Here is a 22,413-nt window from a genome sequence, read left to right as displayed (position 1 = left end):
CTCACTGCAAGAGAGGAAATAACATTAGCATTGCTGGGATATATGTTGCCCAGCAACAACTTGCTCAGCATTAGTTAGGATTCTCTAACTTTTCCAGTATTCTTATTTATGGCTGTGCAGATGGGCATTAAAAAAAAAAACTTGTATCTATGATGAGACATTTAACATATAGTCACCCATCAGGAAGGCTTGTTTTACTGGCATATTTTCAACATACCAGTTGTAATTACCAAATTACCAGATGAACACCAATGCAAAAATGAGAATATCCTCTAGCCCCGAACCTCTTACTTACACATCATTAAAATAACATGCATAAAGAAAAATGAGGGAGGAGAGATATATTTTGTGGAAAAGATTGTCAAAGGGTCATTATTTCCAGAACATTGGTGAGTAAAACCCATGGAGACATGACACCACATTGGACTTTGTCCTTCAACATTCCCACTGGACACACCTGGACCTGTCATCGCTGTTGACACTCTGACTCATTACTAAAATCCACATTTGTAACCTACAAGCTCGATTACTTGTACAAAAAGTGCAGAAGGTTGCAAGATGTTCAGTTGTTTACCTGTGAAAGACACAAGTATTTGAGATCTGTGACATGGATTTTCTCAAATTATTAGTGTGTCATAAAATTCAGATGTTCCATAAATTTTCGGTTGCAACTGCTAAATCATCTGTATTAGTATCAATGTTTCATTATGCTCCAAAAAGCACATACTTGCAGCATTATCAAAATTTACACTTACTGCATTCAGTAAAAAGTGTAATCTGCTCCAGAGTAGTTCTAATCTTCTCCAGAGTGACTTGCGTATTTATCCCTGTATTTCTCCAGAGTTTCAGGAGCACCTACGTTGGGCCATGTTGTGATCAGTACTATGAAGTGTTGTTCAGATATGGCAGGTTCTGAGCTCTGCTTGTGTGTTTTGGCTCCACTTTACTCCACTTACTGGTGTTTATTGCACCCCATTTGGATCTGTTCCTCACTCTGGACCGGGCCCAAGAACCATGCTGTGCCAAGCTGAAACTTCTCAGATTGTGAAATTTAGGAATGAACGGTGTGCGTGGCATTTAGCAAAACAGGAGGTTTGGTAGGTATAAATATGTCAAGCCATGATCTTAGGCTCCAAGCTCTGCCTGCTACCTCAATAGAAGGAGTTTCTTCGGAGAATATTTCTGACAGAGGAACATCTTATCATGAAGTGGTATGGTCACAAATTTCTTCTTTATTCCTGCTGTTACTTTATTACAAATTGGGCAGTGAAAATTATTACAAATTTGCCAATTTGAGATATTTGTGGAATTTACAAAGCTGCAAATCTTCATCTACTAAAGCATGCAGTACATGTTTGTCACTGTCTTTGGCAGTGCACCCCAAGCTGATTTGGAGTTAAGCTCTGGTGTTCTCTCAGAAATGCTTGATTAGAGATTTAAAAGTAAAACCTGAATGGACTAGAAAGGGAAACCACAGCCAGCTTTTTTTGATTTCCTGTTAATATCAGTCCTAACTGATATCAAGCAGCAGCCCTGGGATACAAGAATCTGCGCCTCTGGTTTATTGTGTGTTTGTGTGTGTGTGTGTGTGTGTGTGTGTGTATCTGGTTTGTAATTTTCTCCTTCCTTATTGTTCTGTCCAGGTTATTTGTGGCTGTTTTCCTTGTGGGCTCCATGATCTGTCTGTCGGTGAACACCTTTGCAGGTAACATGTAACTCTGTGCTTGGTGTGCTGGTAGCCCAGGCATCACAAACACTGCATGGCGGAGCCAGAGAATGCTAATTTCTCTGATAGGCTGTCGTGGATTCTTCTGAAAACTCTGCTGTCTTTCAGGCTATCAGGATGACTTGATATGCCTATGAGAGCAAAGACTTGTGGGAAAATAGAATAGCAGGCTTATAAGAAAACACAATGGCTGTGTTCGAAATAGACTACTACATACTGGATACTGCATACTGGACTCAGTATATACTGGATACTGCATACTGGTCCTCGTAGTAGTATGCAGTACAGTTTCCAGTATGCGACAAAAGCAAAGCACACTACGGGGTCACGTGAACGTAGCGTTGCATGATGGGATGCAGTACACCACGAAGATAGCTCTGTTTGCGTACTGGAATATTTTGCGGAAGTAGTAGGTCATCCGGGTATGTTTCGCATACTGGAAATTTTCATTTTGGTCACATACTGCATACGACATACTGATTTGGGGCTCGATCAGTATGCCAGCAGTATGTAGTAGACTATTTCGAACACAGCCAATGGCTCTGTTTGAAATAGCCTACTACATACTACTGGTGTACTACTCGGGCCCCAAATCAGTATACAGTATCCAGTATATGCTGAGTGTTGTATGTGGTATGTCGTAGGCTATTTCGCACAGAGCCAATGACTTTCAGAGTGAATCCTTTTCACCTGAGCCATGAGGCAGAACCTGAAAATCTGTTATATACATCTGTCTATACATTTTTCTACAATAGAAGCCATATACATGCAGTTAAAAAAATAAAACAGTTCTCTTGCAGGCTACTTAAAAAAAACCCCTAGAAATGTCTTATTTGGCCATAGGTATTGATTTAGCTTGTCATTCTTAAATGGTTATTCTTAAACATTTTTACATGATTTTATGAGGACATTAGGATTTGCATTCAGGATTTCACAAGGGCAGCCCACCAGCGTTCATTGCCTATTGTGAAGCACGAGTGGCCCTGCTGACCTCCTTTAAATGTGAACAAAGGGGAACCTGAATTCACTTCTTATGGAGCAAAAAGGAGATTCAGGGGTTGTCCTTTAAGCCAACAGTGTAAGCCAACTGTGTAATTGCTATAGGTCAACCTTCGTAGCTCCTAGTCCATACTATGGTTGCTCATGACTGGTGTATGTCCTGCGTAGTGCACAGGAGCAGGCGTATGGTCGGAGGCTCCCTGGTCACCACTCCGGTCCCATGGCAGGCCATGGTCTTCCTCAGCGAGAACATACTGGACGGAGGGTTTGCTGGAGGTGCGCTGATCGCTCCACGCTGGGTGCTGACTGCTGGCCGGAACCTCTTTGTGAGGAAGAGCAGAGAGCATAGCAGAGGGGAAGCACCCTTGATCCCCAAAGTCTACTTAGGGATTTCCCGACGGGCCGAGGCTGGTCCCGCTACAGAAGTGGCAGTGGAGAAGGTATATATCGATAAATCAGTGGCAAGCCAGTAATTAAGGATGAGACAATAGTAAATAATAGGGCTGTCATTTGGATTCCCACTGTTATAGTTCCTCATCTCTTGCAGTTCCTGTGACTACCACATTCAATGAATGAAAAATGAATAATGAACTAATTTACTGCAAAACTGTTTAATAGAAGTTACAAAAGTCAAGCCATTTCAATACATAAAATATCTAATACAACTGTACTATTCAGTATGTTCAGTATACAGTGCATTTGCCAGTATCTAAACATTATTTCTTCCTACCTGAAATATATAAAATATTTAGGCTCATCAAAACTAATTGTGAAGAAACTTTTTAACATAAAATGTATTAATTTTTTCTTTCTAAAATACCCTTTTCTCTTTACAGGTATTTCTACACCCAGGCTTCCAGAACCAGACCACCTGGGATGATGACCTCGCCCTGATCCAGCTGAAGGAACCTGTGATCTTCACTAACACCGTCTTCCCCATCCCCCTTCCCGAGAGAGGCGAGGACCTGGCAGAGAAAGAGGGACAGAGGGGGATCATCACTGGCTGGGGCTGGGGGGTCCATCTCACTCCATCAGAACACCTGAAGTTCCTCTCCCTGGCCGTCGTCTCCGTGTGTGGAGGGGACAAGAAGCTCTGCACGGAACCCAGCCGGTACGACGAGGATGTTTGCTTCGGGGACGCAGGCGGGGCTCTGGCCTTCCTCGACCCCGAGACCGGCCGAGTCTACGCCGGCGGCATCCTCTCCAACGACAAGGCGTGCGGTGCAGGGAAGAGGGCCGTCTACACAAAGGTGTCAGCGTACCTGCCCTGGATCCAGAGTGTCATGAGGGGCGACTCCGACAGATTCTCCTCTCTTCGCACTTCAATTATGAAAGACATGTTGGAAAAGCAGCCATAGACTTATCACCACTCTACTTCTACATGTGGGTGGGTGAACTGCACTTGCTATTTTCCAGCTGAAAGTTAAAGTCAATACATTTCTGTATTCTAGAACATTTTAATCTTGTTGTGGAACTTCTGGAACTTGTGAAAGTTCATTATCGTTGGCTAGAAACAAAACAATAAAGAAAAAAGTTTTAAAACTTTTTTTTGGAAATGTTTAATATGACACATGACACATGAAGTTGTTACAATCACAGTGCAGTATTCACGTATGCTGAGTGGTGAGCTGGTGTTGGGTTAGGGTTAGCTGGTGTTGGGAGGTGAGCTGGTGTTGGGTTATGGTTAGCTGGTGTTGGGAGGTGAGCTGGTGTTGGGTTAGGGTTAGATGGTGTTGGGAGGTGAGCTGGTGTTGGGTTAGGGTTAGCTGGTGTTGGGAGGTGAGCTGGTGTTGGGTTATGGTTAGCTGGTGTTGGGAGGTGAGCTGGTGTTGGGTTAGGGTTAGCTGGTGTTGGGAGGTGAGCTGGTGTTGGGTTATGGTTAGCTGGTGTTGGGAGGTGAGCTGGTGTTGGGTTAGGGTTAGAGTCAGTGCGTGTTGGGTTAGGGTTAGGGTTAGCTGGTGTTGGCATGGTTTCCCTGTGTCTTCAGTCATGTGCTTGGCTCGGACACTCATGTCATTTCTGTCCAGCATTCTCAGTACCACTGAATGCCTTTTCAGTTCTTTCTTACAGCATCAGCATGTGTTCTTCAAAACAAACAAAAAACCTGCCATGCTTTCTTTAATAAACTTTGGCAATACACATGGATGTGTCAGCCTGGTGTATATAATGTTCACAGCTGTGTCAAAACTTGATTCTCTTTGAACACATTTCTGTGACTTTTCCATTTTCAAGTCATCACAACGAAGTGCTGATGCATCAGCAAACTGTATTTGTGCAATGGAATGATTTTTATTTTGTAAATTTGTCTATTCTGGTACAATCGACATGGCAAATGTATGGCAAAAAAAGTGTATGGCAAATGAAACAAAAAAAGACAATAAGAGGTTTAGGTGGTCAATTAGACACTACCGTCTGCATCCTGTACACAGCAAGAGAACATGAGTCAGAGAAACAGCTGAGCACACGCTGTCAGCTTCGCTGCCCCACCTGTCTCCACCTCCACCCCAAGGTCGACGGCCCAATAATTGGCTATGATTTTCCCATCTCCCACAGATATTGTAGACGGTGAGACCAAAACGTTCAACACTTCATGTGCAAACCAGATTGGAAGATTAGATGGGTTCTTCCATTCTGACTTTTCATTCAGTGGGTCTAAAATATTGTACTATATGCATGACTGATGTTAGTTACAAAGCAATCATACACTTATCTTTAATAGTGGGTATTTAAAATGGCAGTAGAAGGCAAGAAGTGTCAGAGAAACATAGCAGTTGGAATTAGAAAGACAGTTCAACACAGAACATCTTGAGCAATCAATCAATTATTTACTTCTCTACTTTTGTTCATTTATGAGAACTATAAAGTGCTTTGCAAATTCCACTTTGTATGAGAAATAGTCCAGATCAGAGGATCATATAAACCAGTTTGAGTCTTCCTCAAGTCCAGGTTTCAGACACAATAATCATCAAGCCACAAATGTTTTCCTCAGTCATGAGCAGTGTTGGGAACGTTACTTTAAAAAAGTAATTAGTTATAGTTACTCACTACTTGTTCAAAAAAGTAACTGAGTTAGTAACTGAAGTACTCTTTAATAAAAGTAACTCGTTACCAGGGAAAGTAACTATTTGCGTTACAGTTAAAAAAAGGTTATATGCCAATTAATTACGTTTTTTTTTAAGCAGTTTTCACAGTCAGTTGAAATGAGTAGATCAGAAAATTGTTTAACTTTTGATATTTATTGCACATCCACAGACCAGTGCAGGATAAAATCCTTTAAAATCCCAAATCTTTGGGGAAAAAAAAGCAAAAGTAAACAGTTACACTATATAAAGTGCATTTACATCTATGAAATTAAATTAAATTCTCTCAACCTGAGACAACTGGTTTGTTTACAACAGAAGTAAACTTAACAATAAAACCTCTATTCTTAATTAAATAAATCAAATACCCAGTCTGGTAGACATTCAGGAACTTCAAGTATTTTCTTAAATAAGGGCTGTGTTCGAAATAGATTACTACATACTGGATACTGCATACTGGACTCAGTATATACTGGATACTGCATACTGGTCCTCGTAGTAGTATGCAGTACAGTTTCCAGTATGCAACAAAAGCAAAGCACACTACGGGGTCACGTGAACGTAGCGTTGCATGATGGGATGCAGTACACCACGAAGATAGCTCTGTTCGCGTACTGGAATATTTTGCGGAAGTAGTAGGTCATCCGGGTATGTTTCGCGTACTGGAAATTTTCATTTTGGTCACATACTGCATACGGCATACTGATTTGGGGCTCGATCAGTACGCCAGTAGTATGTAGTAGACCAGTGGTTCTCAAACTTTTTAGACAAAGTACCACCAACTGTCAAACGAAAAACCTCCACGTACCACCTACTACCCCCCCCCCAAAAAAAAGGAAAAGCTGTTTGGCAAGTTTAAGTTGTTGACGGGGGGGGGGGGGGGGGGGGGGGGCGGGGGGGGCGAATGTAAATTGTTACCGGGAGGATGTAAAATGGACACGAATTAAGTATTATATCACGATGGTTGGCGCCAGAGCGAACTAGTAACTCATTGAATCATAGATGTGGATCAGAGGTAAATAAACTAGATTTTTTTTGTCGACGTGAGAAATCGGATGTGTGGTGTGTGAAGACGGTCAAATGCGTGTGTCTCACGCATTTGGCAACCCTGCTCATTACACACATATGTTATAATGTAGTTCTCCTGTAGTTCGTGTTGGTAGTGGTTGGTTTACAGCACAAAAAGTCTTCGTGCGACATGCCCTCATACTCATATCGCACGTAAACGAGCAAGTTGGCTAATTCTGCGAGTGACCGTGTCGTTTGAAAGATGCACCAGGTCGAACTGTTTAGCGACATTTTCTCCGCACATAATACGAGTAATCCCTTTTAGTTTCTGAATTTCAGGACTTGTCATAATTCTGTTTTAATAAAAAAAAATGTGTTGTGTAAAAAAAACCGAGTTCATCTGGCGTACCACCGCGGGGTGCTCTGCGTACCACCAGTGGTACGCGTACCACAGTTTGAGAACCACTGTAGTAGACTATTTCGAACACAGCCAATGTTTATATCGTACGGAGCCCCGTAAGGGTCACTGGCGAAAAAAAAATTTGAAGAGCAAAATCCGTACGCACGGATTTATAAACCGTACGTACGGATTACTAAACCGTACGCACGGATTACTAAACCGTACGCACGGATTACCAAACCGTACGCACGGATTACTAAACCGTACGCACGGATTACTAAACCGTACGCACGGATTTATAAACCGTACGCACGGATTTATAAACCGTACGCACGGTTTACTAAACCGTACGCACGGATTACTAAACCGTACGCAGGGATTTATAAAACGTGTGTACAGATTTTGCTTTCTCCGGGCCTCCGTAGCTTTCTCCCTAGTAACCCCTCCAGGGCTCCGTAGGTTTTAGACTACTCAGCCCATGTCCAGGTCTTATATGTCACGGTTTGCCTGCTTGTGTCTGGGTGTTTTCAGCCTTGAGCCTGCAGCGCTGCAGTGCTCCAGCGTGCGCGCGGTATTGTGTCCGCTGTGCACCGCGCGAACGTCTCGTGATGAAGTATCAGTCGCGCGACATAATACGCTCACATCACAGAGGCTCAGGGGCGATTTTAGGATCTGGTCTTTAGGGGTGCCCAGCCCCCAGTGCTCACAGAGGCACAATACCAAAGTATTGCGCAGGTGCAGAGCAAGGTTTTTGCATAATATAATATTTAAAAAATGTGTTGAGCCAGGGGGTGCTGAGCAACTTCACGGTGGTGCTCTAGCACCACTAAAAATACCCTAGCCTCGCCCCTGCCGAGGCTATCTCCACACAAAACCAAAAAACCTCACAATTTACCACAAATAAAAATGATATAAAATGATTCTGGGCCAGGCTAAAAACAGGTTCCTCATACATATAGGAACTAGTCATGTATGATGCAATTGGGTTTTGCCTGGCCCAAGACATTACAGGCATACAGCAGGCCTCTGAACTTGAACCTGTGAACCATTTCACCTGTGTGCTTTACTACTCAATATGTCATGTTTCCAGTTAGATTTGAGGGCTAAAATGATTCTGGGCTAGGCCAAAAACAGGTTTCTCTTATGATGCATGTGTTATTTGTCTGGCCCAACGCCTTATAGGCATACAGCACACCTCTGAAATTGCCCCTCTGAACCATTTCAGTGCGCTCTCTGAAAAAATGAAATGTGCCATATTTTGTCAATTGTGATTTTTACACCCCAATCGAAATTTGTCCTCCGCTTTTAACCCATCTGTGCAGTCAGAACACACACACACACTAGTGATTACTAGGGGCTGTGGATCACACGTGCCCAGAGCGGTGGGCAGCCCTAGCCCGGCGCCCGGGGAGCAGTTGGGGTTAGGTGCCTTGCTCAAGGGCACCTCAGTCATGGCCTGTCTGGGAATCGAACCCACGACCCTCCGGTCACAAGTCCAGTTCCCTAACCGCCAGGCCATGACTGTGCGCTTAACTACTCAATATGCCGTGTTTCCAGTTAGATTTGAGGTATAAAATGATGTTGGATCAGGCTAAAATCAGGTTCCTCTCTTAGGGAGTGACCTGTTCTTCATGATGCATTTGTTATTTCTCTGGCCCACCATCAATAAGGCTTTCAATAATCCTCTGAAACTGCCCCTTTAAATGCGTTCACCTATCTGCCCACTGCTCAATATGCCAGGTTGTGTGCTGGTATTTCTTCTTCCGATTATTTGTGTTCTAGAACAGCATTTCTGTGTTTTTAGTTTTCAAAGAATTCCATTCTCATTTTTGATTTAGTTCATTTTAAATAGACCACGTTTGGATTGTACTGTAACATTCATAGAGATCTTATATTCGCTAATGTTTTTTAAATCTAGAGGACTTTGCAATACGTTACGTTATACTGTGACACGGGAAAACAGGAAGTGTATAACATGTTGAAGTGATGCCTTACAGCATTCAGAGAGACGTTGTTAACCTGTTTGATTATTGTAATTTCACCGCTATACCCATTAAAGCGACGTGAACAAATGGAATATTGTTCCTATTTAAAATCTTGTAATAAATCTTGTAATAATAACGACCCTACTTAGTTTTGTGGTAAATTGTGAGGTTTTTTGGTTTTGTGTGGAGATAGCCTCGGTGATGTGAGCGTATTATGTCGCGCGACTGATACTTCGTCACGAGACGTTCGCGCGGTGCACAGCGGACACAATACCGCGCGCACGCTGGAGCACTGCAGCGCTGCAGGCTCGAGGCTGAAAACACCCAGACACAAGCAGGCAAACCGTGACATATAAGACCTGGACATGGGCTGAGTAGTCTAAAACCTACGGAGCCCTGGAGGGGTTACTAGGGAGAAAGCTACGGAGGCCCGGAGAAAGCAAAATCTGTACACACGTTTTATAAATCCGTGCGTACGGTTTAGTAATCCGTGCGTACGGTTTAGTAAACCGTGCGTACGGTTTATAAATCCGTGCGTACGGTTTAGTAATCCGTGCGTACGGTTTAGTAATCCGTACGTACGGTTTATAAATCCGTGCGTACAGATTTTGCTCTTCAAATATTTTTTTCGCCAGTGACCCTTACGGGGCTCCGTAATATCGCCTTGAAAGTTCTAGTTTTCTTCGGCTTGCACCTGACGCCATTTCGGCCTCTTCTCCGGTTGTGTCGTGTCACTCGCGTGTTTCGGCGCGCGTGTAAAAACACTGGCTCTGATTGGCTACCATAACGCTGCCTTAGCCAATCGCTTACTGACTTGTTAAGTTAAACAGGTGTTACACCGAGAACTGTGACCTATCGGGATCTGTTACTCCTCACTAGCCTGGGCAGCGGTCCGCTCGGATTAGTATATCAATATATAGTAACGCACCGCTTTTAATGACCAGTAACGTAAACGGCGTTGTAACGACAGGAAAAGTAACTAATTATATTATCCCATTACTGACAAAATGACGACGTTACCTAACGCCGTTATTTTTAACGGCGTTATTCGCAACACTGGTCATGAGGATACCTAACATCAAGGCACTACAGATAACATTTACAGGGTAATCTACACATGAGAAATTAAATGAGATGGGAACGCGGTATATTAGAAGTATGCAGAAGTATGCACAAGGTCCCCTCCAGGGCTGGACTGGGACAAAAAAATCGGCCCTGGCATTTTTGGTTTAGACCGGCCCCTCATAATTAGCGGAGCACAACCGACTTGTAATTAATGTATGTGGGGTACGACGTAGAAAAATAACTTAAAAATTACTTGTTAAAGTCATTGGATTCAATCTTAGCATTATTATATCACAATCACTTTTATGATTTTATTGAAAAAATTTCTAATATATATTTTCTGAATATCTCTGATAAAACATCTCAATTCTAATTCTTCAGGTTAAAGGTGCTCACTCCTTTAAACAGCTATAACATATATTTTTATCTGGCTACAAACAAAGCTACTTTATGAATTCATGCAACACAAACATGTCTTAAAAGCATTTGACACCGTTTTACTCTTATTCAGTGTGGGCATATCTTTTTTTACATTTACTGTAGTAATGCTTAAATTGCAAAGCTTTTATTTATTATTTATACATTTTAAAATCTTAGCATAGAGCATAGAGCAGGGGTCTCCAACCTTTTTGGCACTGGGAGCTACTTCTTGGATACCAGTTATTTTTAAAACAAGCCCGCGGGCGACTCATGACGTGGGTGACCCCTGGTTTATTCAATATTGACGGCAGCCTAACTTTTTGATTGACAGTTAATTGAGCAATAGAACACGAGAGGGAGTGTGTTATCGTGAATATATGTACATGCCGTTACTTGACAACGCGTCCGCGGAGTGATACAGAGAATGAGAATACCGCTGTTATCACACATATCTGCAGGGTTAGAACACTTCTCAACCAGTCGGATTGTGAACTAACTGTTGTATAATTGGCGAATAATCATTTAGTGTTAGAAGGGGAGGGACAACTGTGAATTTTGATTGGACATAAATTTAAAGTAGATTTCTCGAGGGGACCAATTAGGTTTACAAATTTATATGTAATTCATTGGACCATTGGCGAGCTACTCGGAAAGGGGTGGCGCTACTGGTAGCTCGCGAGCGACGTGTTGGAGACCCCTGGCATAGAGGCTACAAATTCAAACTACTATGCAGCCTTTAAACAAACCTTTAACCTAAATATCTAAAATGCTGTGATAACCTAAAATGGACACTTGCAGCTCATCCAACACTTCTCAGTCTTTACCATTTGCTATTTTATCAGAATAAGGGCGCGTGGCTGCCAGATTTTGGGATGTATGCAAATTAATTAATTAATTAATATTGATACTAATCAATATCCATTGCTCATCATTCTCATGTAATAAAGTCCCTGTCTTATCCTAACGTTACTACCTGCTTGTGTACTACACTTTCCCACTCGGTTTGTCCCTCGGTTTCTCTTTCACACACCTGCATCTCTGGCTGCTGCTCTCCCTGTCTGCTGCTGTTTCTATAAACACGTTTGCTCTGTCTGTTTTTCTAAAATTTGATTTGCTGATATGATTTGGTGACAATCTCAGATTTTTGGAACATTTTGGATGAGCACTTTAATTAAAAAAGGAAAAAAAATGATTCTAGAGCTACATACTTTGGAGGAATGTTGTGATCTATATACATTTGTGTGTTATTAAAAAAACAACCCATGCAATCCAGGGATTATATATATGTTGTATATATATTAATGTACTGATCCATAGGTTGAGAACACCAGGAGTCTAATTGAAATCAGACTCATAGTGAGGCACAACAACATGTGGTACCACTCAGATGGCTGAAACATGACATATTTTGTAACAGAAATGCTATCAAATAAGATGCATTTACACATTGGGTCTATTTTCTTTCTCTCTTACAACAGTGATTACAGTCTAGAAGGAAAAATGCATTTTAAAACATATCACATATAGACTTATATAAAAAAGCACAACTGTACAAATCAGTGGAGACAACACAGTATCCATTACAGACTCAAGTGGATTTCAATGAGAAATACAGAGAGGGCTCCCCAAAATACCTGTAAAGACGTTTCGGTGCAAATTGAACACTGGGGATTTTGCTGTGTAATCTAATGCATAAATCATAATAATATTTGTTTTATAAGTGACTACATAGACATTCAAGTTTCATAAGGTCTTCAAAGATTGCTAACTTGTCACACAATGCTAAAATAATTTTATAAAATAAATGCCTATAAATCATACACAGCATGTATGATTCCTCTGCACAAGCATGAATATTTCTCATCCAGTGAGAAATAAGTACAAAATGCATGCATACAAACCAATGTGCAATAAATAATAAAGAGACATGTGGAATGGGTATGAATGCTGAGATCCATTATGCAAAGGTCCTTTCTAGGATGTGGTGAGTCTGGTGTGGATCTGTGTCTCTCCTTGACTTCAATGGTGGCTCCTGCTCTGGGACACACCACACAAACTTCAGAGAGCTGTCCGCCATCCTGGAAGTGTACACAGCATCAAAGATGCATCTTTGCTCCTCTGAGAAGGTGTTCACCCAGTCTCCAATTTTACCTGCTCAAACAGAGGAATAAGAGCTTATATGAAGCACATGCACACTGCATGGTGTCCCAACATCTTTCCATGTAATAGTTCTTTATCCTGAATTTTAAAAGCTTACTAATACGTTCTTCAAAAGACGTCAAGGAAAATCTTGCTTAGGTCCGAGGTTCTGGACGCTTACCTTTCCTCATGAACTTGCCCTTGGTGTGGTCTATGATTTCCTGGGGAACAAGTGTGTAGTTCACCATGCTGTTCTCGCTCATGCTATTAAAACTGCAGCTCTTCATGGTGCTGGTTAGCTCCTCCTCCACCAGGGGGCACTGCAGAAACCCACTCACTCTTTCCACAGAGGCACGTAGGTCCTGTCAAAAGTCAAACCCAGATCAGAACAAGCTGAATACATGCAAGTGGAAGTTGAAGAACAATAATCACAAAACTGCAGCCCTAATGATTTTATTTAGACAAATCCAAATTTATCAGGTTTCATTTTTTCTGCATTGGCCAGTAAAGACTTCCAAATGAACCTAAACTAAATGGCAGTCATACAATTGATGAATCAACAACCTGTAGGAATTCTAAGGTTTTTTCGGCAGAGAGCTTATAAAGACAGATTATCCTACCAGTGACATTTCTTCATATGTGATATAGAGGAAGTGATGAATATTTCTTGCATTGCTGGTCCAACCTTTCACATGATCGAACCACGAACCATAGTGTACTAAAGTGAAATGAAGAAGACAATTATAAATGACCAAATCACTATGCTTAATATCAAAAGCTAAAAATGCAGACTTCAACTCACCAGTCCCCTTCAGGAAAGCACTTAGGAACTCGGAGAAGGTGCCTGCTTCTGGCAGGAACCTGGCCATCTTATGGAAGTGGTAATACGACACAGCCACATCTTTAGGGTTTCTTGCCACATATATGACCTGAAAAAACACAAGATAATTTCAAGTGGACCTATTTTTGGATGCCACCGTTTCAGCATAGCTGCACTGCTGTCTTTGTAAGATATGTTGTTGTTGTTGTTGTTTTGGCATTGACATCTGACATTTTGTAGATGTGTTAAAGCCTTCTACTGGGGTCACATGCAAGAGCTAATGCAACAGGTTTGACTGGAACCATCATGTAGTGGCAGTGTCAATGGAATGTTCCATGTTGTTCTACTTTGTTTATTATTGCTGTTTATTGTTATTACACCTGATTTTCCAGACTTAGATTAAACTGCTGGGCCAAAATATTTTAGCTCTGCGGTCACTACAGACCTTAATGTCTCTTGTGTTATAACATTCTCTTTCTTTCCTACTGAGAATGAATATGAATTTACATATTTTTTTGTCAGGTATTTTTTGTCAGTGTATATTTGGGTACATTTAACTATTATTTTCAAAATAATTCACAAAGTTGCACAGTGACTCTTCTGAACAGATATATAGCAATGCTTACATTTACATGTACATTTACGGCATTTAGCAGACGCTCTTAACAAAGTGCTTTTCATCCGATCACAGAATTCATCCTAGAAAATTGCTTGCCCTGGATCTGTAAATATCATTGATTTCCTGACCAAACCTAAAGGTTTTCATGACCTGTGAGTGACCTAGACATGTGCATATTGTCTGTGGCGTGTGGTCACCTTGGCTTTGGAGCCAGTGAGTGCAGGAGCTAGAAGCTGGTACGGCAGGTGTGTGGTGAGGATGCGTCTCCCTTGGGAAGCTTTCAGGACATCGGGGCAGTAGTACTGCTCCAGCCAGGGAGCCCGTGCCCAGTTAGGCTGCGTCTGAGCCCTCTCTGGGTCGCCGCTGCTCGACACCAAAGTGACAATCTCCTGCATCCATGTTGTCCCTGCAGTGGTGAACAGGCAGCGCAGGGTGAACAATGAAACACAGGAACCTAAACAACCTTCAGTTCCAAATGTTATTACTCATGAAAGCCTCCTTCCTGTTTTTTACAAAATATAACCCCACACTACACACACACACACACACACACACACACACACACACACACACACACACACACACACACACAGGAGGGCACATCAAACTGACATGAGAGATGTTACCTGATTTGGGGTATGTGACAATCAGCGTGTCTGTATCCTGAAATTTGAAGTGAGAAGCATAATGGAGGCTTTCCTCGGTGTGCAGGTGTCCAGGGAAGGTGATGTCATGAAATGTCTCTGTAACATCCAGCCGAGCCATGTCTGCGTATGTGCGCGTGTGTGTGTTTTCTTGGCCTGTATCTGTGTGTGTCTGAAAGGAAGTCAGACTAGGCAGTTTAAATACTAAAGGAGGAAGAGAGGGATGACACCAGAGTACATCAGAATAACATCTACGCATTCTGGAGGGGGAAGTACGTAAAAGGAATTATAGGAAATTACCTGAGAAACCTGAGAAATGTAATACTATGTTCACGTCCTGAGGACATGCTGACAATTTGCTCAAATCTCGGGAGTGTACAGTATAATTAGAACACACCGTATAAACAGTAATAACAGTACTAGAGAAACTCTAGTTCCTCTTTATTCAAATACCAGTTCTATGTATCAAATAATGCTTACTGTAGGTTAGAAATAAAGCATCTAAAAGTGTTCTGTAGAAACAAAGACGAACCCTGTTCATCTCTGTCTGGCTAAGAAAAATAAAGATTTGCTTAGGGAACTTGATAGCTGGTAGCTGTTGTCAGTGTCACAGTGTCATAGTTGTAACAGCAAAACCCAGAAGTAGGTACTCACCACACCTACAGATAAGTTTCCCCTTAATTACACAACAAATACAAGATAAAGTTGAATGTATTTGAATACCTTAGGAATACCTACATCCCACCACAAACACAGGATCCCACAAGTCACCAAACAATAAGTGGTGAGCAGAAGATGGCGGTATGTATGAAGTGAAGCAGATGACTATACTCAAGTGTCAAAAATACATCCTCAAAAATACTATAAAGTGACAACGCGCTGTCAAAGTGCATATGTGCAGTGACATAAGAACTTTATATATAACATGTTTATGCTTTTTATCACATTTACTATGTGTTGAAAACTCCATGCTTAAAGTCTCATGGAAGACAAAGCTCCAGACTATTCTCCGTCCTGGCTCCAAGATGGTGGAACGATCTTCCATTAGCTGCTAAGACTGCAGAGTCTATTGTTATCTTCAAGCGTAGACTGAAGACTCACCTGTTTGTTGAGTTCTTACCAGAGCACTAACTCAGCTGATACCACTTGCCGTTGTTCTGAAATTGTATGTCTATGGTTATTTGTGCTTCTTGGCAAACGTTTAACTTGCAAAACACTAGGTAATGACATTGACTCCTGTAGTTTAGTAGTAGTCTGACTCAATGGTGTCTTGAATTCTGGCCTATCCGTACTATTACCTAGGATGTATTCTGTGATCAGAAGCAAAGCACTTTGTAAGTCACTCTGGATAAGAGCTTCTGCTAAATGCCGTAAATGTAAATGTACTAAGTACTTTACATAATTAGAGGAAATATAACATAGAAGGAGATAACAAAGCAATAAAATAGCACAATTACATGAATAAGAGAGGGATGAGTAATGTGCAGACACGTGAATGAACAGACCGTAGAAAGTTATGAACGTGGGCTCGCCAGAGAAACTTCTGACAGACAACGACTGAGCCTATTGTCACGCTGCTCTCTCACACAGAGAGAAAGAGACGCTAAGACAGACGTGCTAACTGCAGCGCCCACCACTTGTTTGTTTTTGCCCTCCACACAAGAGTGTGGTTGCTGACACCAGTATGTGAAAAGCACACGCACACATTATTTACAAGACAATGAAACAGACACCATATACTGGTTGATCTTTTCTCCTTTTACTCATGGTAAAGGACCTTCGGTCTACATCCAGCAATTCTAGTCACAAGTTACATTTTGCTAATGTCAATGACAAAAGGCTTTCGGGGAGTTCCACACACTGATATCAAAGCACTTACAGATAAAGATTTTGGCATGCAACCACTTTCACAGAAAATGCTCGATGTCTATGACCTAATAGAAACAGATGTCTTATCTGTCCAGATAAGCAGCACTGTCTGCACGAGTTGCTTTGTTATGAGAGACATAAAAAAGCACAGCTTAATCTGAAACACACTTACGTCCTAAAAACACAGCGGATTTAACTATTTGTTTCTTTCTCTTGTTAATTTTCTTTCAGATGGCTTGTGTATTTATGTTCAGGGACTATTCCCTGAACGTAGAGGAGGTGCATTCATTAAAACTACACATAGAGTTCAATTGCTTCAGACAACAACCTAATTAGAAGGTGAGAATATCAACGATTCAATCACACACTCTAAAAACAAACCACCGGAACATTGAAATAGTGGCAATTAATAGTGGTACGAGTGCCATTGTGCATATACCTTTTTTTACACACCAAACTGAACAAATGTTAAGCCATTCACAAATGGAGGCAAATGTGTCATTTTACACGACATAAACCCAGAGAGAGAGACAAACAAATATGTTCAAATATTTATCTTACACGCTGTAGTTGTGCCTTTGGCATTTATGCTTTGAAACCATCCACAGACACTAAAGTCCTTGATTGTTTATTGGGCCCTTAATGAAATCAACTGAATAAGCTGTTTTCTTGACTTAGTGCTATACAGATTGTGCCACTTCCAAAGGCAACATCAAGAGACACATGTGCTGAGTGGACACGGACTCTGGCCTACAACACGAAACTGAATGTCCCATAAAAATGTTGTTTATTACTCTTTATATATACCAAGAGTGTCATATTGATTTAATATATAACACACATTATACATTAACCTACTTACAACAAAATGCTGTAATTTCGACCATTGTGTTTGAAGCCTGTCTTGCTGGATATCGCTACACAGAGACATTAGTACAAAACAAAGGTCATTTTGAAGCATTTGCTGTCAACATGCAGTGCCTCAGGGTTCTATATGTGGTCCTCTGGGCTTTTGGGTTCACCTCCACAGCAAATGAACACAAAGAACATGCCCTGCGTCTGATGGCTGAGGCTCCTCTGATAGATGGGTAAGAAACTCCCCCATCATTTCTTCTTTCTACTAACTACAAAAGACTTGTAAGCCATTATTTTGATAGTGAGTAACTCTGAAACACGTTTAAGCCACTGTTTTAATTTTTGTGATTACTGAGGAACAGTTTATGTGGTACTGTAGGGGAAAATCCACATAGAGAGATGGTTTGTTGTTTTTTCCAAAAGTTGCAAATGGTTCTTGTGAAAGAGGATGAGTGAACTTTTGTTTTTCTTTTTGCCGCATACCACAGGCACAATGATCTGCCATGGCAGTTGAGGTTACGGTTCAACAATAATCTCAAATCTGTGGATCTATACACCCTCAATTCCACACATACAAATATTCACAAAATTAAAGAGGGTCGCCTTGCAGCACAGGTATGTATGCAGAGAGAGAGAGAGAGAGAGAGAGAGAGAGAGAGAGAGAGATATTACAGAATAATATTATAGGATTACGAGATTACCGGATTACTCTTCCTCTTCAGTTCTGGGCAGCATATGCTCCATGTGACTCTCAATATAAAGATGCGGTCAGACAGACTCTGGAACAGATTGATGTTATTCACAGAATGTGCCAGAAATACCCAGAGGACTTCATGCTTGCTGCTAGCAGTCAAGGTGATTAAGAATAATTAAGCATTTCCCCCAAAGATCTGATTCATTCTTATGAATGATTATGAATCATGGTTTTACATTAGCAAGTTAATAAAATCCTACCAACTTTTTGTTAATAGAACTTTTACCATTTTGACCTCATTGTTACAACAGACTAAACTCACCTTGATAAGTTTTTGCCTTGCTCACTTTGCTAAGTCTAAACTCACTTTGCACATTTTGTTTGTCTTGCAATCACAGATATAATGGAGGCGTTTGCCCAGAACAAAACAGCCAGTCTGATCGGAGTAGAAGGTGGCCACTCCATAGACAGCAGCATGGGCACTTTGCGCATCATGTACCAGCTGGGTGTTCGTTACCTCACCCTCACGCACAGTTGTAACACTCCCTGGTGAGAAGTCTGCGCAGATAGGCAAGCCTGGACCTGTTGCTTGTCATCAAGTCAGACTGGCTTGGTTACTGTTGTCACTCATGGTCATGGCACAAGCATGGTTGCTATCAGAAACCAGTTATGATAAGAACCATGGCTGTACATGAACAGGAATATTTTGTTAAACTTCCTTTTACAAAACAGAAGAGCTACATGTTCTGGTGAGATTCCTAACCACTTCTCTAATCGGCAGTACCTGTTTCACAGGGATCTAACAGGGCATTTAAATAGAAAATTCAAGGGAGATCCCCATTGTATCAAGCTTACGCAAGAGATTCCAGTGAACAACTTAGGCAGTACTCTATTTGACTGTAAACAACTAAGAAATTCTTTTGAACTTGTGTCTTTTAGGGCAGATAACTGGCTGGTGGATACAGAGTCTGAACCTGTGGAACACAACGGCCTTACCAACTTTGGCAAGGTTAGCTGAGCAATCTGTCAACCAGTAACCATGATGGACCCTCTGGGGCTGCCTTTCTTCACTTCTTGGACTGCTGGGATATTTGCGATTCTGTTTATGTTTGTTTGCACACTGAATCCACATATAGCAAATGTGCACACGTCCTTTTGCTCGTCACCGACACACGACGTATGAACACCATGTGCACAGGTGGTGGCACAAACAGCGTTGATAGCAGGGAAACAGAACTCATGTCATGCGAGGTATAATGAACTTTGCTGAGGATCGAGTGTTTGCCGGTGCCTTTGTTTTCACAGAGGCTGATCAGAGAGATGAACCGCATGGGTATGCTGGTGGATCTGTCTCATGTGTCGGAGCAGGTGATGAGACAGGTGTTGGACACCTCCAAGGCCCCAGTCATCTTCAGCCACTCCTCCACCTATGCCATTTGCCCTCATAAAAGAAATGTTCCAGATGATGTGCTAAAGAAAGTGGTGAGGGTCTGGACTCTTGAAACTAATTAAACTTCAAGTGAAGTGTAATCAGATTTCTCTGCTTGGCTGGGAACCAGTGAGAATGACTGATACTGATATCACACATGTGACATGTAACATGATGTTATATGCTGCTGTTATAAGTTACGCTGTTACGTGTGATTACACGCCTGGCCTGGAGTTAGAAAACCTGATCAGTGATTCACATTGCTATTGCAAATCAAGGTGCTTTTTAATTATTCTTCCAGATTTAACACTTTTAGATTAACAAGCACAATCTGCCAGACAGGCACAAGACAGGAGATATTATTTGATCTTGTTTATTCACTCTTGGAATGGCAACCAAGAGTTATAACAGAGAGATTACTTTTTTTACAAATGGAGGAAGGATTTCTGGCATTTTGTAGAGAGCTTTGAAACATGATACACAGTTACAGACCTCAAATGGCAGCTACACTAGTGTCTGTATAAACTATGACTGATCTGGGTTTTTTGCGTTTATTCCAGGAAGACAATAGAGGCATTGTTATGGTTAATTTCTATAACAACTTTGTGACCTGCAGGCAAAGTGCAAACCTATCAGACGTAGCTGGTGAGTCAAAGATGTAATGATAACCTAGTTTACCTAGTTTCTCAGCATTATAAAGCCATGGCCTTTTCTACATGTGAAACATAGACCACTTTGACCACATCAAGAAGATAGCTGGCTCCAGCACAGTTGGCTTTGGTGGAGATTATGATGGTGTGAACAGGTAGGTGTGCATAACAATGTTTTATGTAACGTCTTAATCACAGAGTAAAAAAATGTCTCATAAAGCCAGGTGACATTACTGAAAAGTTGACATTGCTCTTATTAGGTAGTTATCAATGCCACCAAAAACAAACTCTGGAGCTTCTGTTGAGAAGCTTTGTAAGGAATTCAGGTGCTGAATTTTCACGCACACATACGAAAACACACAGAGTGCCGACTGGTCTGGATGATGTCTCAAAGTATCCAGACCTGGTAGCTGAGCTGCTAAGACGTGGCTGGACCGATGATGAGATCAAAGATGCTCTGGGGAGGAACCTGATCAGGGTGTTCAAAGATGTGGAGATGGTATGAACAGGGCTCTCTAACGCACACACTCAACTAGAGGACACATAATATAAAATAACTTATATAAATATAATAACTGCGGTCGTGCCACTTGAATATATGATGGGCATGTATTGTGCATTAGTCATGAAGGTTTAGCACTCTTTGAATTATCTGAGACGGGATCAGAGCAAACACACGTCTCGGTCTAGACTGGGAGGAAGAGGGGGAGTTACAAAGCTGGTCTGTGTGTTTCTTAAAGCACTGGAAAACACAAATCTGCATGTTCAGGGAGAAGTGCACCCAGCCATTACCCTTTAAGACTCGCCTACAGTAGACAGTTCCCCTGTGATAATAGTGACAACACGCATTGACCATGATTCATCAACCACTGAGTGAGAAGTAAAACCCATATGTCAGACATGCTCATTATAGCATTATGTGTCAACAGGTTCGAGACACACTAACCAACACAAGTCCAGACGACGAACCCATTCCACTGGAACAAGTCAAAAATCCCTGCAGGACAGATTACGGCTACCCACCCCAGCCCAGCAGTGCACGTGTGCCGTCTCTAGGTGCACCAGCTTTAGTCTCGACTGTGGCCTTAATCTCACTGTGTGTCAAGTTTATGTAGTTTATAAATGATCAGCCCAACTATTGGAGTGTAAGACACAGGCTTTATAGTGTATTACACAGGCATTTTCAGAAGTGGTATCCAGCCTTAAACAATAGTTTGTAGGCCTGCTTGTTGTACACAGATGTGAGAGTAAGGTGAGGCTAAATTAGGAACAACAGGAAGTTACAACACAATCGGGGTTTGTTAGAAAAAGAAGTTGGTATTTCAGATATAAACACTTCCCTTCACCTCATATTAGAGTATACAGAATATTCCTTAGGCCAAAAAATTTGTGATATTTAATACCCTTTCATAGGATTAAAAAACTTTTAATTAAAAATGAAAATTTAATGTAAAATTCACTTTACTTGCTTTGATCTGTTAGTGAGGTCAGATATATCCGAGAATAAATTTTAATTACTTAACTGTATGAATTGGCATAGTTACATGAAGAAAGATGTAAGAAACAAATGTTCGTACTGATGTTCTCTGGTTAGCGGTTCATGTAACCATGTCAATTTTTATCAATGTGCTGTTTACTGACCCAAATGACTAATAATAAAGTTTCTGGTCACTCAAGCTTTCGTCTAACTGTGGTAACTGCTAAAATGGACAATATTTATAAACGCACACCATGCACAACTGCAGCGTTAGCATCACACTTAAGAGGCGAGAAGCCTGTTGATGTAGCATCAGCAATAACACTTGCTGTTAATGCTAACACAGCCAACTGTAACATCAACAATAAAGTAAGTAAATATGAAAGGCCCGATCAAATGATGTAGTTTTGCTCTCAAGACAGTAAAATGAAGATAAAAGGCATGGGTGCAAACAAGGCTGGACTGGGACAAAAATTCGGCCCTGGCATTTTTGGCTTAGACCGGCCCCTCATAATTAGCGGAGCACAACCGACT

The 22,413-nt window shown here is 41.4% G+C and overlaps 3 protein-coding genes across 4 annotated transcripts; 2 read left to right on the top strand and 1 right to left on the bottom strand.

Annotated features, from left to right (window-relative positions):
- Window positions 1-1,122: 1,122 nt before the first annotated feature.
- On the top strand, window positions 1,123-4,485 carry hp (haptoglobin). Its single transcript, XM_077024141.1, has 4 exons — window positions 1,123-1,211; window positions 1,644-1,705; window positions 2,894-3,165; window positions 3,562-4,485. The coding sequence occupies exons 1-4, from the start codon at window positions 1,204-1,206 to the stop codon at window positions 4,081-4,083; spliced, it is 864 nt and encodes a 287-aa protein (XP_076880256.1). The 5' UTR covers window positions 1,123-1,203; the 3' UTR covers window positions 4,084-4,485.
- A 7,474-nt stretch (window positions 4,486-11,959) lies between these two features.
- sult5a1 (sulfotransferase family 5A, member 1) lies at window positions 11,960-15,161 on the bottom strand. The gene is made up of 6 exons (XM_077023465.1): window positions 14,888-15,161; window positions 14,459-14,667; window positions 13,625-13,751; window positions 13,443-13,540; window positions 13,004-13,184; window positions 11,960-12,834 (listed from the first exon to the last, which is right to left on the bottom strand). Exons 1-6 carry the CDS (start codon window positions 15,024-15,026, stop codon window positions 12,641-12,643), a joined length of 948 nt encoding a protein of 315 aa, XP_076879580.1. The 5' UTR covers window positions 15,027-15,161; the 3' UTR covers window positions 11,960-12,640.
- Window positions 15,162-17,686: 2,525 nt separating this feature from the next.
- On the top strand, window positions 17,687-22,057 carry dpep1 (dipeptidase 1). Of its 2 annotated transcripts, none has more exons than XM_077023466.1 (10): window positions 17,687-17,862; window positions 18,118-18,244; window positions 18,352-18,484; window positions 18,722-18,872; window positions 19,263-19,332; window positions 19,629-19,805; window positions 20,313-20,397; window positions 20,482-20,557; window positions 20,766-20,901; window positions 21,332-22,057. In XM_077023466.1, exons 1-10 carry the CDS (start codon window positions 17,747-17,749, stop codon window positions 21,515-21,517), a joined length of 1,257 nt encoding a protein of 418 aa, XP_076879581.1. In that variant the 5' UTR covers window positions 17,687-17,746; the 3' UTR covers window positions 21,518-22,057. The 2 variants fall into 2 exon arrangements, with proteins under 2 accessions (XP_076879581.1, XP_076879582.1); XM_077023467.1 differs by having other exon boundaries at window positions 18,352-18,485; window positions 18,699-18,872.
- Window positions 22,058-22,413: the final 356 nt, after the last annotated feature.

Source organism: Brachyhypopomus gauderio, chromosome 12, assembly GCF_052324685.1.
Source record: "Brachyhypopomus gauderio isolate BG-103 chromosome 12, BGAUD_0.2, whole genome shotgun sequence".
NCBI lineage: Eukaryota > Metazoa > Chordata > Actinopteri > Gymnotiformes > Hypopomidae > Brachyhypopomus > Brachyhypopomus gauderio.
This window is presented reverse-complemented; position numbering and strand designations above follow the sequence as displayed.

What these genes read in the sequence shown, in the direction of transcription:
- hp (XM_077024141.1), top strand. An exon ending in GTCGGTGAACACCTTTGCAG is followed by an intron (nt 1,706 to 2,893) that starts GTAACATGTAAC and finishes TGTCCTGCGTAG; the next exon opens with TGCACAGGAGCAGGCGTATG. An exon ending in CAGAAGTGGCAGTGGAGAAG is followed by an intron (nt 3,166 to 3,561) that starts GTATATATCGAT and finishes TTCTCTTTACAG; the next exon opens with GTATTTCTACACCCAGGCTT.
- sult5a1 (XM_077023465.1), bottom strand. Translation starts at nt 15,026, where the DNA reads ATGGCTCGGCTGGATGTTACAGAGACATTTCATGACATCACCTTCCCT. An exon ending in TGCTTTCCTGAAGGGGACTG is followed by an intron (nt 13,541 to 13,624) that starts GTGAGTTGAAGT and finishes ATTTCACTTTAG; the next exon opens with TACACTATGGTTCGTGGTTC. An exon ending in CATATGAAGAAATGTCACTG is followed by an intron (nt 13,185 to 13,442) that starts GTAGGATAATCT and finishes GACTTTTGACAG; the next exon opens with GACCTACGTGCCTCTGTGGA.
- dpep1 (XM_077023467.1), top strand. Translation starts at nt 17,747, where the DNA reads ATGCAGTGCCTCAGGGTTCTATATGTGGTCCTCTGGGCTTTTGGGTTC. An exon ending in ATGATGTGCTAAAGAAAGTG is followed by an intron (nt 19,806 to 20,312) that starts GTGAGGGTCTGG and finishes CGTTTATTCCAG; the next exon opens with GAAGACAATAGAGGCATTGT. An exon ending in TGTTCAAAGATGTGGAGATG is followed by an intron (nt 20,902 to 21,331) that starts GTATGAACAGGG and finishes ATGTGTCAACAG; the next exon opens with GTTCGAGACACACTAACCAA.